Source organism: Thalassophryne amazonica, chromosome 21 (assembly GCF_902500255.1).
Source record: "Thalassophryne amazonica chromosome 21, fThaAma1.1, whole genome shotgun sequence".
Lineage (NCBI taxonomy): Eukaryota > Metazoa > Chordata > Actinopteri > Batrachoidiformes > Batrachoididae > Thalassophryne > Thalassophryne amazonica.
In genome coordinates, this window is record NC_047123.1 from 14,351,292 (window position 1) to 14,365,143 (window position 13,852).

General features: G+C 42.3%; 1 protein-coding gene across 1 annotated transcript in view; it reads left to right on the plus strand.

Moving 5' to 3' along the window:
* Positions 1-13,277, plus strand: part of LOC117503461 (vesicular inhibitory amino acid transporter-like) — a 50,053-nt gene extending 36,776 nt beyond the window's left edge. Inside the window, exons 6-8 of the mRNA XM_034162697.1 lie at positions 1,514-1,751; positions 5,895-6,057; positions 12,911-13,277. Of these exons, the coding sequence (XP_034018588.1) occupies positions 1,514-1,751; positions 5,895-6,057; positions 12,911-13,230 (721 nt within the window). The 3' untranslated portion in view covers positions 13,231-13,277. The remainder of the gene's footprint in view (positions 1-1,513; positions 1,752-5,894; positions 6,058-12,910) is intronic.
* The last annotated feature ends 575 nt before the right edge of the window (positions 13,278-13,852 follow it).

Sequence of the window (13,852 nt, forward strand, 5' to 3'; positions counted from 1 at the left end):
GCAAATACTTGTAGCAACAGGTGTACGAGGCGTTGGAAACAGCTACGATTTTACATGTTTTGCATACAATCCCTGCTTCATGCACACTTCATGTGCAATCCGACCACACTCGCATTATGTGTGAAGGGGCCTAATGAGATGTAAGATGCTGCTCCTCAGTGTTTCCCAATTGCCCTATTAAACACTTTTAATTTGTTTATGCCATTTCAAGTACAATTTTTTTTCTAAAATTATCTTCCTTAAACTCAAACTGAAAGCAAATCTGTACAACTTGATATAAATTAATTCAAAATATAAAATCCAGCCTCCTGATGAAGTTGTGTAGAGAGGATTTTATTAAAAAGAAGATCCGATAGTTCAACTCCAATTTGCCAGAAGATTTCCGGGTTGGGGGGGTATAGGATAACGAATATCCGAGGGGGGGAGATATACTGATACAGTCTGAGTTACTTCTGACAGCCACATGCGGTGTTTTCCAGCTCCGCGCAGCAAGGCATCTGTCCCACAGAGTTGTATTGTCAATTCTGTTAGTGTCTTAGCCCTGCTTTGTTCATTTACTCTCTTGGGTCTGGGTTTATGTCATTGGTGTTCTATCATTGAGGTTGATATCACGTTTTTGGGAATTGGATTTATTTTCACTTTGGTCATCAGACCTTTGTTATTTCCTTGTGTGTTCCATTTTGTCCACTTGTGTGTCCCCTCCTTCATGCAGTTCTTCACACCTGTTTGCAATCGGCGAGCTTGTGTTTAAGTTACTTATTGGTTTATGTTCTTAGCCGGTCGATTGTCCACTCATCAGTTTATGATCCTCGTCTTCCCCTGTGTGCCTCTGAGTCATCCTTGTGTAAATCACGCTGTTCTTACTACCACTTTCGAAAGCTGCTTTTTGGTTAATGGTTTTCAAGTTGTCTTTTTATCATTTTGGATTTTGCCTCCTCAGAGTTTTTTGCTTTCATTCTCACAGTCACTTATGGACAGTTGTTTTTTTCATTATTCATTTTGTCAGTTTGTCAGTCATACTGCATTTTGGATATTCCCACCATAGAGATTTTGACACTGTTGTGCATCATTATCACTAGAACATTAAAGACACCTTATTTTTGCGCATACCTTCTGCGGCTGGCTATCTGCATCCCGGGGTTAAGTCTGACTACCACATCTTTCTAGATATTGATCCAAGTAATATTCCCACCAAATTTGAAGTAAATCCAACCAGCCATTTTTGAGTTGACTTGTTCAAAGACACATGTGTGCGTGCGCGTGCACACACACACACACACACACACACACCACTGAATGCCAGACAATGCTTTCAGTGGTGTGTGTATGTGTGTGTGTGTGTATATATATATTTGATGGGCATTATTTATGCACATTCATGAACACGTTTGATATATCATTTTATATATAGCACTTTTTAATAATTTTGTTCCTCATGACCTTCATTTTGTGCTCCTCTGGCTTGATTTTCCAAATGATTGTTTTCTTCGCTGTTTTTTTCCCTCTCCATCAGTCTGTTGATTGTGCTGTACTGCCTGAGTGAAGCCAGCAGCTGGTCTTGGTCCTCGCTGCCTCTTTCAGTAGACCCGGAGGACTTCGTCATCTCTGTGGGTGTCATCATCTTCTCCTACACCTCACAGATCTTCCTCCCACCACTGGAAGGCAGTATGGAGGACAGAGGGCAGTTTAATGCCATGCTTGGGTGGGCCCATGCTGCAGCGTGCATCATGAAAACAATGTTTTCTTTACTGGTTGGTTTCAGAGATTCTTAATGGCGCATGCAGTAGAATCATAAAAATGTGTTGTGTGTTCCCATGACAATTCTTGTAAAACTGGAAACCTCTGAGCGGACAACAACACCAATGGAAGTTCAAACAGTCTTTCTTTACAGAGAGCAGGCTTTTAGCAGTAGCAGTTAGCCTGTAACAGTGTCCGGGCAGGAATAACTGGAGACGTGGTGGGTCACACAGGCATGAGTTCGGAACACGGGTTAGTTCAATCAGTTCAATCAACAACTATGTGTGTGTGAGGGCAGCATCAAAGAGAGAATTCCAAGATGTTATCAGAAGGTCAAACAGAAGTCGAGCATATCATGCAGAAAATTTGATACAGAGCAGGCTAAATTTAGAAGAAAACAAAAAGGTGACACAATTGGATAACTGATTATTAAAACACTGGCAAAAATGTGAGAAAGCTGATATACAGACGAGACAGTGTGGCACTGGAGTGAGTGGACTGTCTCGGTTAAATAGTGCAATCCAATTAATCTCAAAATAAGTATGCATGCAAACGCAGAAACCTAAGTGCCAAGGAAGTAAAGCCAATGACATGCACAAGGAGTAGGACAATCAAACTAAAAGCACTACAAATACAAATTTATATATAAAGTACAGTATACGAGGTCTGTTAGAAAAGTATCGGACCTTTTTATTTTTTTCAAAAACCTGATGGATTTGAATCATGTGCTTGCATGAGCCAACCTTGAACCTTCGTGCGCATGCGTGATTTTTTTCATGCCTGTCGGTTGCATCATTTGCTTGTAAGCAGCCTTTGTGTGAGGATAGGTGGAGTCTCTCGTTTTTTCTTTGCAAGGAAATGGCGGAACAACTGGAGCAGCGCGACTGCATCAAATTTTGCCAAAAACTGGGAGACAGCCAGGTGGAAACCATTCGGATTATTCAGACGGCTTTCGGTGACGATCCTCTGGGCATCACACAGATTAAGGAGCGGTACAACCGGTTTAAAGACGGCCGCACAACAGTGGAGAGCGAGCCGCGCCCCGGGCGGCCATCAACATGCTGAAATGACCAGATCATTTCCAAAGTGAACGCTGTGGCAATGTGGGACCGTCGTGTGACTATCCAAGAAATTGTGGAAGAGGTGGACATCAGCACTTTTTTGGCACATTCCACTGTGACAGAAGATTTGGCCATGAAAAGAGTTGCAGCGAAATTCATTGGCACGAAGCTGATGGCGGAACAAAAGCGCCACCGTGTTGAATTCTCACAGGACATGCTGGGACATGCCCAGCTCGTCCATGGATGACATCAAGCTATATGCAAATACTGAGTGCGATATTGACTCACTGATTCACCTCACCAGGACCTACAGGATATTGGGATGTCATTCGGATTGGATAAGTGTGGCAGAATGGTGACAAAGAGAGGGAAGGTGATCCCGACTGAGGGGGTGGAACTGCCAGACGGTAGGATGGCAGACATACAGGACAGCTACAAATACCTGGTAATCCCACAAGCTAATGGGAATCATGATGAAGATGCAAGAAGGTCAGCCACAACCAAATGCCTCCAAAAGGTAAGACAGGTGCTGAGAAGACAGTTCAGTGGTTGGAATAAGATCTAAGCCATCAGTGCATACGCCCTACCAGTCATCAGATACCCAGCTGGGATAATGAGTTGGCCATAGGAGGAGATCGATGCCACTAATGTCAAGACACGAAAACCCCTCACAAAGTCCAGCACTCTGAGGTTCTATGAGGAACAGAAGGAGAGAGGCACAATCCAGGATGAGATGAGGAGCATCCATGAATACATCAGAAAGATGGTCCTCTGAGATCAGTTGCTACGAGAATGCCTCAGGCAGCTGAAGACAGACGGCAATAAGGAACTGGAAGAAGAGATATCATGGAAGACCAAGCCCCTCCATAGGATGTACCATCGACAGACAGAGTAAGTGACTGACATCAACAAAACCTACTAGTGGCCACAGCACAGAGGCTCTGATCATGGCAGCACAAGAACAAGCCCTAAGCACCAGATCCATAGAAGCAGGAGTTTACCACAGCCAACAGGACCCAAGTTGCAGACTGTACAGATGTGCCCAAGAGACATTCCAGCACATAGCAGCAGTATGCGACAGTATACACTGAGAGGCACAACCAAGTGTTCGGAATTGTGCACAGGAACATCTGTGCCGCATATGGATTAGAAGTCCCCAAGTATCAATGGGAGAAGCCACCAAAAACTAGTTGAGAACAACAGGGTTAAGGTCTTGTGGGCCTTCAATTTCCAAACAGACAAACAGCTGCTGGCCAACCAACTAGACATTTTGGTGGTTGACAAGGGAAAGAAATCCCCAGGTGTGATCAATGTGGCAATCCCAGCTGACAGCAACATCAGAAAGAAGGAGCATGATCAAATTGAAAAGTACCAAAGGCTGAAGAAGCAACTGGAGCAGATTTGGAAGGTAAAGTCCAAAGTGGTCCCAGTGGTAATAGGAGCACTAGCAGCTGTAACCCCCAAATTGTGGCTCCAGCAGATTCCAGGCACAACATCAGAGGTCTCTGTCCAAAAGAGGGTTATCCTAGGAACAGCAATGGTACCCTCAAACTCCCAGGTCTGTGGTGGAGGACTCCAGCTTGAGGAACACACATACGACCCTCCCCAGAAGGGGTGAGAGGGACATATACGAGGTCTGTTAGAAAAGAATCCGATCCGAGTTTTTTGCAAAAACTATATGGATTTGAATCGTGTGCTTGCATCAGCCAAGCTTGAACCTTAGTGCGCATGTGTGAGTTTTTTCACGCCTGTCGGTTGCATCATTCGCCTGTGAGCACGCCTTGTGGGAGGAGTGGTCCAGCCTCCTCTGCGGATTTTCATTGTCAGGAAATTGGCTGAGCGACTGCCGCTTTGCTTCATGAAAATTTTTTCAGAAACTGAGAGACAGCCAGGTGGAAACCATTCGGAAAATTCAGATGGCTTTCGGTGAAGATTCTACAGGCATCACAGAGATTAAGGAGTGTTACAGCCGGTTTAAAGATGGCCCACAATGGCGCGCCGCGCTCCGAGCGGCGATCGAGAGGCTGAAACGACCAGATCATTTCCAAACTGAACGCAAACAAACTGCAACACATGAAAATTCAGTAAGGTATATCTACTATTATATATTCCAAATCTAAGGTGGAACTCTACTAGTGTATACTAAGGTACATGTCCACTTTCCACCACATCATCACCATTTCTTTGCATTTTTACTTTGTTTGCCATGTAAATTGCCCAAAAACTCACAGAAAGTGGTGCGTTTTTGATGGGGACACATGAGGGCTGTCCCCAGAAGTAGAATTATTGCATCATATGTGTTATATTTTACCCCTTTAGTGCCCACCCTCCAACGAGACTACGGTGCCCAATTCTTGTTTTTTGTGCAATCATTCCACCCTGGCAAAACAACAGTTCAAAGACATCATTAACATCCCCAAATGACCATTACATTCATGCCCATGTTGTGTAAACTACCAACCACAACTCTATGTTTAAATTTTCAGAAATTGCCGTCTTCCACCAATGCAAACAAAGGAATAGTCAGAACTCGACCCATGTGTGTTGGTAAATCTGGAGCTTGGTTCCCTTGGTGACTTGATTTTTTGATCTGTATGATTGCTGTCACTCATTTGCCATATTTATATTGGCTCTTCACATTGGCCAGGAATCTGCAGAAGCTCACCAGGAAACTTGCCACCACACTGTGATTTGTACAACTGCAGAAACAGTAACACTGATATTTTTAGTGTTATTGCTCAAACAAGAAGTAAACACTTGAAAAACTAAAAATGTAGTGCAGTACAGTACAACAACTTTTAATTTTCAACAAGTTACAGTTCCTGTGCACTCACAGAATTAATTCTGCGTGGAAATCAGAGGTCAACAAAATTGGCTGATGTAGGACAGAGTTAAAGGTCAATGACGACCTTTCTATCAGTGTTGTTACAGCACTAATCATTCTCTCAAAAATTATTACAAAACATGTAACATCATTGTTCACAACAGTTATACAAAATGCGTGTGTTACTGGTTCAACATCTTGCTGTAAAACCACGGGCGGCAGAAACAGGTGAAAACAGTGACTAAATGATTGATTGTTCTTTTTTCTCCCAGGCTGTGTTGACATGGGGGGCACAGACAAGTGAGGTCATCACAGATAACTTGCCCTCTGCCCTACGACCTCTTGTCAATATGTTTCTGCTGGCCAAAGCACTGCTGTCTTACCCTCTGCCATTCTACTCTGCTGCTGAAATACTTCACAACTGTCTACTTGGAGGTAGGTCTTTGATGTCACAGATGTACGGTGCATCCAGAAAGTATTCACAGCAATTCAATTTTCCACATTTTGTTATGTGACAGCCTTATTCCATTTTTCCCCTGATAATTCTACACACAAAACCCCATAATGACAATGTGAAAAAAGTTTTTTTTCTTTGCAAATTTATAAAAAAAAAAAAAAAAAAAAAAAAAACTAAGGAGTCCATCTGTAGTAAATTCAGCTGATTGGACGTGATTTGGAAAGGCTCACACCTGTCTACATATAAGGTCCCACAGTTGACAGTACATGTCAGAGCACAAACCAAGTATGAAGGCAAAGGAATTGTCTGTAGACCTCAGAGACAGGATTGTCTCGAGGGACAAATCTGTGGAAGGGTACAGAAACATTTCTGCTGCTTTGAAGGTCCCAATGAGCACAGTGGCCTCCATCATCTAGTAAACGGAAGTGTTTAGGCTTTGGCTTTCCCTTTCCTTGTGTGTCTTTGTGGTCTTCTCTCCCTGGTGTGTCATGTTTTTCTCAGTCTGTCTCTGTGTTGCTGGGTGTGGACTCTGGGTTTCCTCCTCTGGCCTGCCCATCTGATCCTCTGCAGCTGCTGAATTTTCTCACCTGCAACCTGTTTCCAATCAAACCACTGCAGTATTTAACCGCGGCTCAGACACCCGAATGCCGCCAGATCTTTCAGTCTCCCTTGTGGTACAGACGATTGGCCTTATCTCTGAGAATTAATTAATAATTTAATATAATTAAAACTTTTCATAATATGTATTTTTGGTGTTATTTTCCCCGGACATCTGTTTATCTGTTTTCTCTGTCCTCCATGCCTGATACACCAGAATCCTAGTTGCCATCTCACTTGCTTCAGTCTTCAGCCACCTGTCTGATTCATTGATATTCAACTCCTCTGCCTGTCCTGCCCAGCTGTTCCTATCCTCTGCTGCTGGACCATTCCAGCCAAGCCTGCCTACATCTCACCTACATAAACTGCAAGAGCCATTCTCTGTCTTCAAGTTGTGTCTGCATTCTGGGCCCTACCTCTCAGTTCTTGGTCAACCATAACAGGAAGAAGGTAGGATCTAGCAAGAATCTTTGTAGAGCTGTCCACCCATGTAAACTGAGAGATCGGGAAGAAGAGCCTTAGTCAGGAAGGTGACCAAGAACCTGATGGTCTCTCTGTCCAAGCTCTAGCATTCCTCTATGGAGAGAGAGGAACCTTCCAGAAGGACAACCATCTCTGCACCAATCAGACCTGTACAGTAGAGTGGCCAGATGGAAGCGACTCCTTAGAAAAAGGCACACTGCAGCCCACCTGGAGTTTGCCAAAGGGCACCTGAAGGACTCTCAGATGATGAGAAACAAAATTCTCGGGTCTGATGAGACAAACACTGAAGTCTTTGGCATGAATGCCAGGCGTCATGTTTGGAGAAAACCAGCACCCCTACAGTGAAGCATGGTGGTGGCAGCATCATGCTGTGCGGATGTTTTTCAGCGGCAGTAACTGGAAGACTAGTCAGGATTGACGGAAAGATGAACGCAGCAATGTACAGAGACATCCTGGATGAAAACCTGCTCCAGAGTGCTCTTGACCTCAGACTGGGACTACAGTTCATCTTTCAGCAGGACAATGACCCTAAGCACACAGCCAAGATATACTCAACAAAAATATAAACGCAACACTTTTGGTTTTGCTCCCATTTTGTTTGAGATGAACTCAAAGATCTAAAACTTTTTCCACATACACAATATCACCATTTCTCTCAAATATTGTTCACAAACCAGTCGAAATCTGTGATAGTGAGCACTTCTTTGCAGAGTTAATCCATCCCACCTCACAGGTGTGCCATATCCATATGCCTGATTAGACACCATGATTAGTGCACAGGTGTGCCTTAGACTGCCCACAATAAAAGGCCACTCTGAAAGGTGCAGTTTTGTTTTATTGGGGGGGGATACCAGTCAGTATCTGGTGTGACCACCATTTGCCTCATGCAGTGCAACACATCTCCTTCGCATCATCCGTGAAGAGAACACCTCTCCAATGTGCGCATTTGCCCACTCAAGTCGGTTACGACGACGAACTGGAGTCAGGTCGAGACCCCGATGAGGACGACGAGCATGCAGATGAGCTTCCCTGAAACGGTTTCTGACAATTTGTGCAGAAATTCTTTGGTTATGCAAACCGATTGTTTCAGCAGCTGTCCGAGTGGCTGGTCTCAGACGATCTTGGAGGTGAACATGCTGGATGTGGAGGTCCTGGGCTGGTGTGGTTACACGTGGTCTGCGGTTGTGAGGCTGGTTGGATGTACTGCCAAATTGAAACGACTTTGGAGACGGCTTATGGTAGAGAAATGAACATTCAATACACGAGCAACAGCTCTGGTTGACATTCCTGCTGTCAGCATGCCAATTGCACGCTCCCTCAAATCTTGTGACATCTGTGGCATTGTGCTGTGTGATAAAACTGCACCTTTCAGAGTGGCCTTTTATTGTGGGCAGTCTAAGGCACACCTGTGCACTAATCATGGCGTCTAATCAGCATCTTGGTATGGCACACCTGTGAGGTGGGATGGATTATCTCAGCAAAGGAGAAGTGCTCACTATCACAGATTTAGACTGGTTTGTGAACAATATTTGAGGGAAATGGTGATATTGTGTATGTGGAAAAAGTTTTAGATCTTTGAGTTCATCTCATACAAAATGGGAGCAAAACCAAAAGTGTTGCATTGTATGAAAAGAGTGTCTTCAGGGCAACTTTGTGAATTTCCTTCAGTGGCCCAGCCAGAGCCCAGACCTGAATCTGATTGAACATCTCTGGAGAGACCCACTTTGGATCTGCTGTGCCGACCCCAAGTGAAAAACAAGGGAGGAGCCGAAGGGTCTTAGTTACTAGGAAGCCTTGTAGCAGTTGATGGCAACAGAATCAGATCTTTAGCAAAAGTGCTTGATCAAGCACTTTTGATTGATCTGTGTCAGATTAATTCAACTTGAGTTGTCATATACAGTAAGTGGGTGCATGTTGTCTGTCCAGTGTCAGCTCTTTAAACAGTGTGCACTTTGCTCTGTTTCATAAGCACGTAGCAGTCACAGGCTGAGTTGCATGTGCTAAGAGCTCCATGGTAAGTTTGTCCATGGTTTGTTTCTTTTTTTTTTTTTTTTTTTTTTTTCCCTGGTGATATTATCTTTTTCCAAACCAATCAGCTCAGGATTTCCACACATCCTGTAGTTGGCATGAAGCTGGACCTCTCTGGTGATGGTAGCAGAGAAAAGAACACTGGACAAAATGCTGGACATTATGGATGATGTCAGTCACCCTCTGCACACCGTCCTCAACAACTAGAGGAACCTCTTCAGCCACAGACTGCTCCTTCCCAAGTGCAGAACCAACAAAGTGACAAACTTCTTTGTCCCTCAGGCCATCAGACTGTACAACTCCTCACTCAGGGAGATGGGCAGAACAGGAAGACAGGGGACGGGAAGGAGAGGAACAGTAGTAGCCAGTAAACCAGTATTGATCAGTATGTCTGGTATTTATATTTGCAAACTGTTTTTCTTTTTTACTTTCACTTTTGATACTCTGTGTGCTTCTTCCCTGTGTGGTGCTATACAAAGCTGCTGGAACCTCAGTTTCTCTGAGGGAGTCTTCCCAAGGGATCAATAAAGTTCTATCCAATCTATCCAAAATAAATGAGTTTTTCCTCACCATTGTCTGTTTTACTCCTGTTTACACAGACAATACACAACTGCTGTGCCACAGAGAGGTGCCAAAAAAAAAGCCCTGCTCCCCTTGTTAAAGACCCAGTTTTGAAGACATTTTTAAGACATCTTTGTACAAACAACAACTGCTGCAAGAACAAGAAGAAGAAAAGGAAGAGGAGGAGAAGTCCAGACTTTGAATGTTGGCAGTATGAGTGGTAAAGGGAGAGAGCTGGCTGATATGATGGAGAGGAGAAAGGTAGAAATATTGTGTGTGCAAGAGCCCAAGTGGAAGGGAAGTAAGAGCAGGAGCATTGGAGGTGGGATCAAGTTGCTGTGTCATGGTGTGGATGGGAAGAGAAATTGTGTTTTGGTCATTTTAAAGGAAAAGAATGTTAAGAGTGTGTTAAAGTTGAAGTAAATGTCTGACAGACTGATGAATGTCAAGGTGGAAATTAAAGGAGTGATGATTAATGTCATCAGTGCATATGCCCTATAGATGGTGGAGAATGTACTCAAGAATGACAGAATGGTGATTGGAGTGGACTTCAATGGGCATGTTGATGAAGGGAGCAGAGATGATGAGATAGTAATAGGTAGATGTGGTATCAAGAACAGAAATGTAAAGGGCCAGATGGTGGCAGATTTTGCAAAAAGGATGGAAACAGTGAAGGAAGGTGCCCACAGATGGATTACATTTTATGTAGACATGCATCCAAAAGAAATTGGAGACTGTCAGGTGGTGGTAGGGGAGAGGGTAGCTGGACAGCATCGGATAATGGTTTGGAAGATGACTTTGGAGGTGAAGAAGAGCTAGAGAGTGAGAGCTGAACCAACGATCAGATGGTGGAAGTTGAAGGAGGAAGAATGTTGCGTGAAATTCAGGGAGATGAGACAGGCACTGGAAGGAAGTGATTTTGGACAACTGGAGAAGTATAACAGATGCGGCGAGGGAGAGAGACCCTCCCATTTTGCCAAAAACTGAAAACTTGATTTATTTTACCTAAAACATTATATGGAAGAGCAGAAGCATAACTGACTGAATATCTTAAATCCCTGAATGTTTTGGGAAAAAAGAGCTTACAGAAAGTGGATCTATGATATTTTTCTTTCCTCATACTGCCAAACTGCCCCCAAACAGACCTTAACCCCATGTGGCTGAAGTGGACAGAAGAAGGGTGCTCTGAGGTCCTTAGGCAGCTTGCAGCTATTTTGAAGAAGGGACTTGCCGAAATGGAGCATAAATACCAAGGCAGCTCTGTTTCACACTGCTTTCAGCCAGCAGCTTTTTGATATTTGAAAATGTTGGGGAAATAAAGACCAAGACTGCAGAACCTCTTATAGGGTTTATTTCAAACCCTGTTGCTGGTTTCTGAATAATGTTTGATGGTTTATGACCCTGAAGTAAGTGTGTGTGTGTGTATATACACAAGATATATCAAGAACAATTCAACAGATTTCCTTCAAACTTGGGAATATTACTTTGATAGCTATCTAGAGGTGGTTAGACTTTGAAGCCATTTGGCCAAAGGTCATAGGTCAAGGTCAAAGAAAACATGGCTCGAAAAACACTTTTTTGTATCAATAACTCAAGCCTAAATGGATGATCTAAAACCAGTGGTGATTCGTCCATATGGGCAATCGTATGATGCACCAGCTTCAACTTTATTTCTACTGCAAAGAAAATAGATTTGCAAAATTCTTTTTCTACCAATTCTAAAAGCTCGCTCCATTTTTGGATATTTTGTAACTGATGCATTATATGTCACATATGGTTTAAAAGAAAAAATTTTACTACATTGCAGACCTTCAAAATGACAAGAAATCATGTTGTCATCTGAAGAAAAGGAAGAAGAATTGGCAAAGTAAAGACAAAGAATGAAAAAGTCATCATCCAAAAATTGATGAAGAAGAGCACCTTCAAGATAAAAGAGAAACTACATCCAAGCTGAGGAAAGGAAAGTTTAATCTAAGCCAGACAAAGAGCTGCTGACATCCTTTATTTGAAAGAAAATGTAACAAAAAATTATATAAAGAGGCTTAAACATGGCAATATTAGTTATCTTACTGTTTTTAATAGTTATGATCACTGTTGGGAATAACACCATTAAAATAAACAGCATTACAAACAATATTAATTTCTTCAGTATGAGCATCGTTACTAACAATAAAATGTGGTGCGTCATTATAATTTAGCTCATTGAAGACATTTTCATGTCCCACAGCCACAGCTGAGCTGGAAAGGGTTTTTTTTTTTTTATTCTTTTTCTTTTTGTTTTGAAGTTCCCCATGTCATCATTAAGTGACATTTTGGTTTGTTTTCTGTTACTCAGTGGATTTTTTTTGGGGGGGGGGGGACTTGGCCATGTTCACATTTGAGACCGTTTTGGATTTTGGGAAATAAACTGCCTTTGTTTTTGGCACCATAATCTCATGAATTTTCTGCCTGCAAAACTGGGTTTGACTTTATTAGGCAAAAACTGTAATAGTGTGTTCATAATGTGGTTTTCAACACTGAAGTTTTGAAGTTTGCAGAAAGATAAATACATGTTTGAAGGTAGCATATTTGAGGGCATTGTGATAGTTGACCACAGAGATGATGACGCCCACAGTTCAGTGTTTGTAGAGCCTCAGATGTTGATTTGATTCAAACAGACATAAGGGAAATGTTTGTTGTGTTGCTTCATGAGGTGACACCACAATGGCATGTTTGCTAGATGACTAATTTGCTCACTGTGATGTAACAAATTGTCTATAGCTCTATGTTAATTACTGAATGGATCACCTTTGCCATCATGGTAACAGCTGCCCTCCTGAGGAATTTGTTTAAAATATACATTGATCAGCAAAATATTTGTATGAATGACTTCATCATGAAGTTATGACATATGATGAAGTCATACATAATGTATAAAACATTGCATGTGCATGTATACTTGTGCAATTATATTGTATGTTGAGTGCGTTCCTCTGATGCCTTGTAATTCTTGCAATGATTTATCAAACTGCATTTTAAAAGAGATTTCTACAGAACATTTTTGTTGAGATTGTTACAAATATGCAGCTGGACAACTGTTTGTCAAAATAATACAAAAATTGACAAGTTTTTTTTGTTGTTATTTATGTTTTCAATCACTCACTGTTTTTAATCAATTTACAGATGATGCTGTCTCGCTGGAGCGGAAACATGAAGTTCACCATGTGTCTCGTGCTGCCCTGCTCGTTCGTGGGGTCTTGCTGGTGACATCGTTCCTACTGGCCCTGCTGGTCCCCAGCTTCTCCCTGTTGATGGGTTTGACAGGCAGTGTGACGGGGTCAGCCATGACACTCATACTGCCGTGTGTGTTTCACCTCAGACTGCAGCGGGCACGCCTCACGGTCGCTGACCGGCTCATAGATGTGGGCATACTAAGTTTAGGATGCATCTGCTGTGTATCTGGTGTGATTTGTTCAATTAAAAGGCTGCTGAAAGGGCTGTAGACCATATTATAATCAAAGCCAAAACCCTCAAGGCAGAGGCTTTGACTACTCAAACCCATGGCCAAGGATTTGAACTTAAAGGCCAATGTCAAGGCATAAATAAATAAATTAAAATTTAGCAAAAATGGATGGAGATTCATACAGAAGAGAAACAAAGAAAATGGACATTTCTATCCAAAACAATGTAGACTATGAAAGCAATAGTTGTTTCCATTATACCGGTATATGAATTGGCCGACATTATCGGTCGGACTCTAGCCTCCACTGAAGTATTCTTCATTGTATAGTAGGTTGTTTAGGCACTTAAACTGTATTTAAAATGTGGACAAAAATGCTTGTGATGAACTTCCTGTCAAATTATTAACATTAATTTAATTTGTAATCTTGAAAGTTATGTCTATATGCCTGAAGTGTTTATAATATTCATCTAAGGGTGTAAGAATTTCTTTCTTTGCCCAAGAGCTCTGTAATACAAGAATTGCGTAACTTTTACTTTCCAGAAAATCTTCTTTCAGTACCTTGCCCTCCTCAAAAGCAAATTTTATAACTGATGAAGTGGCATACATATCTACTCCTGTAGTATGGAAAATGCATTATTTTTTGGTTTGTTTGTTTGTGTGTG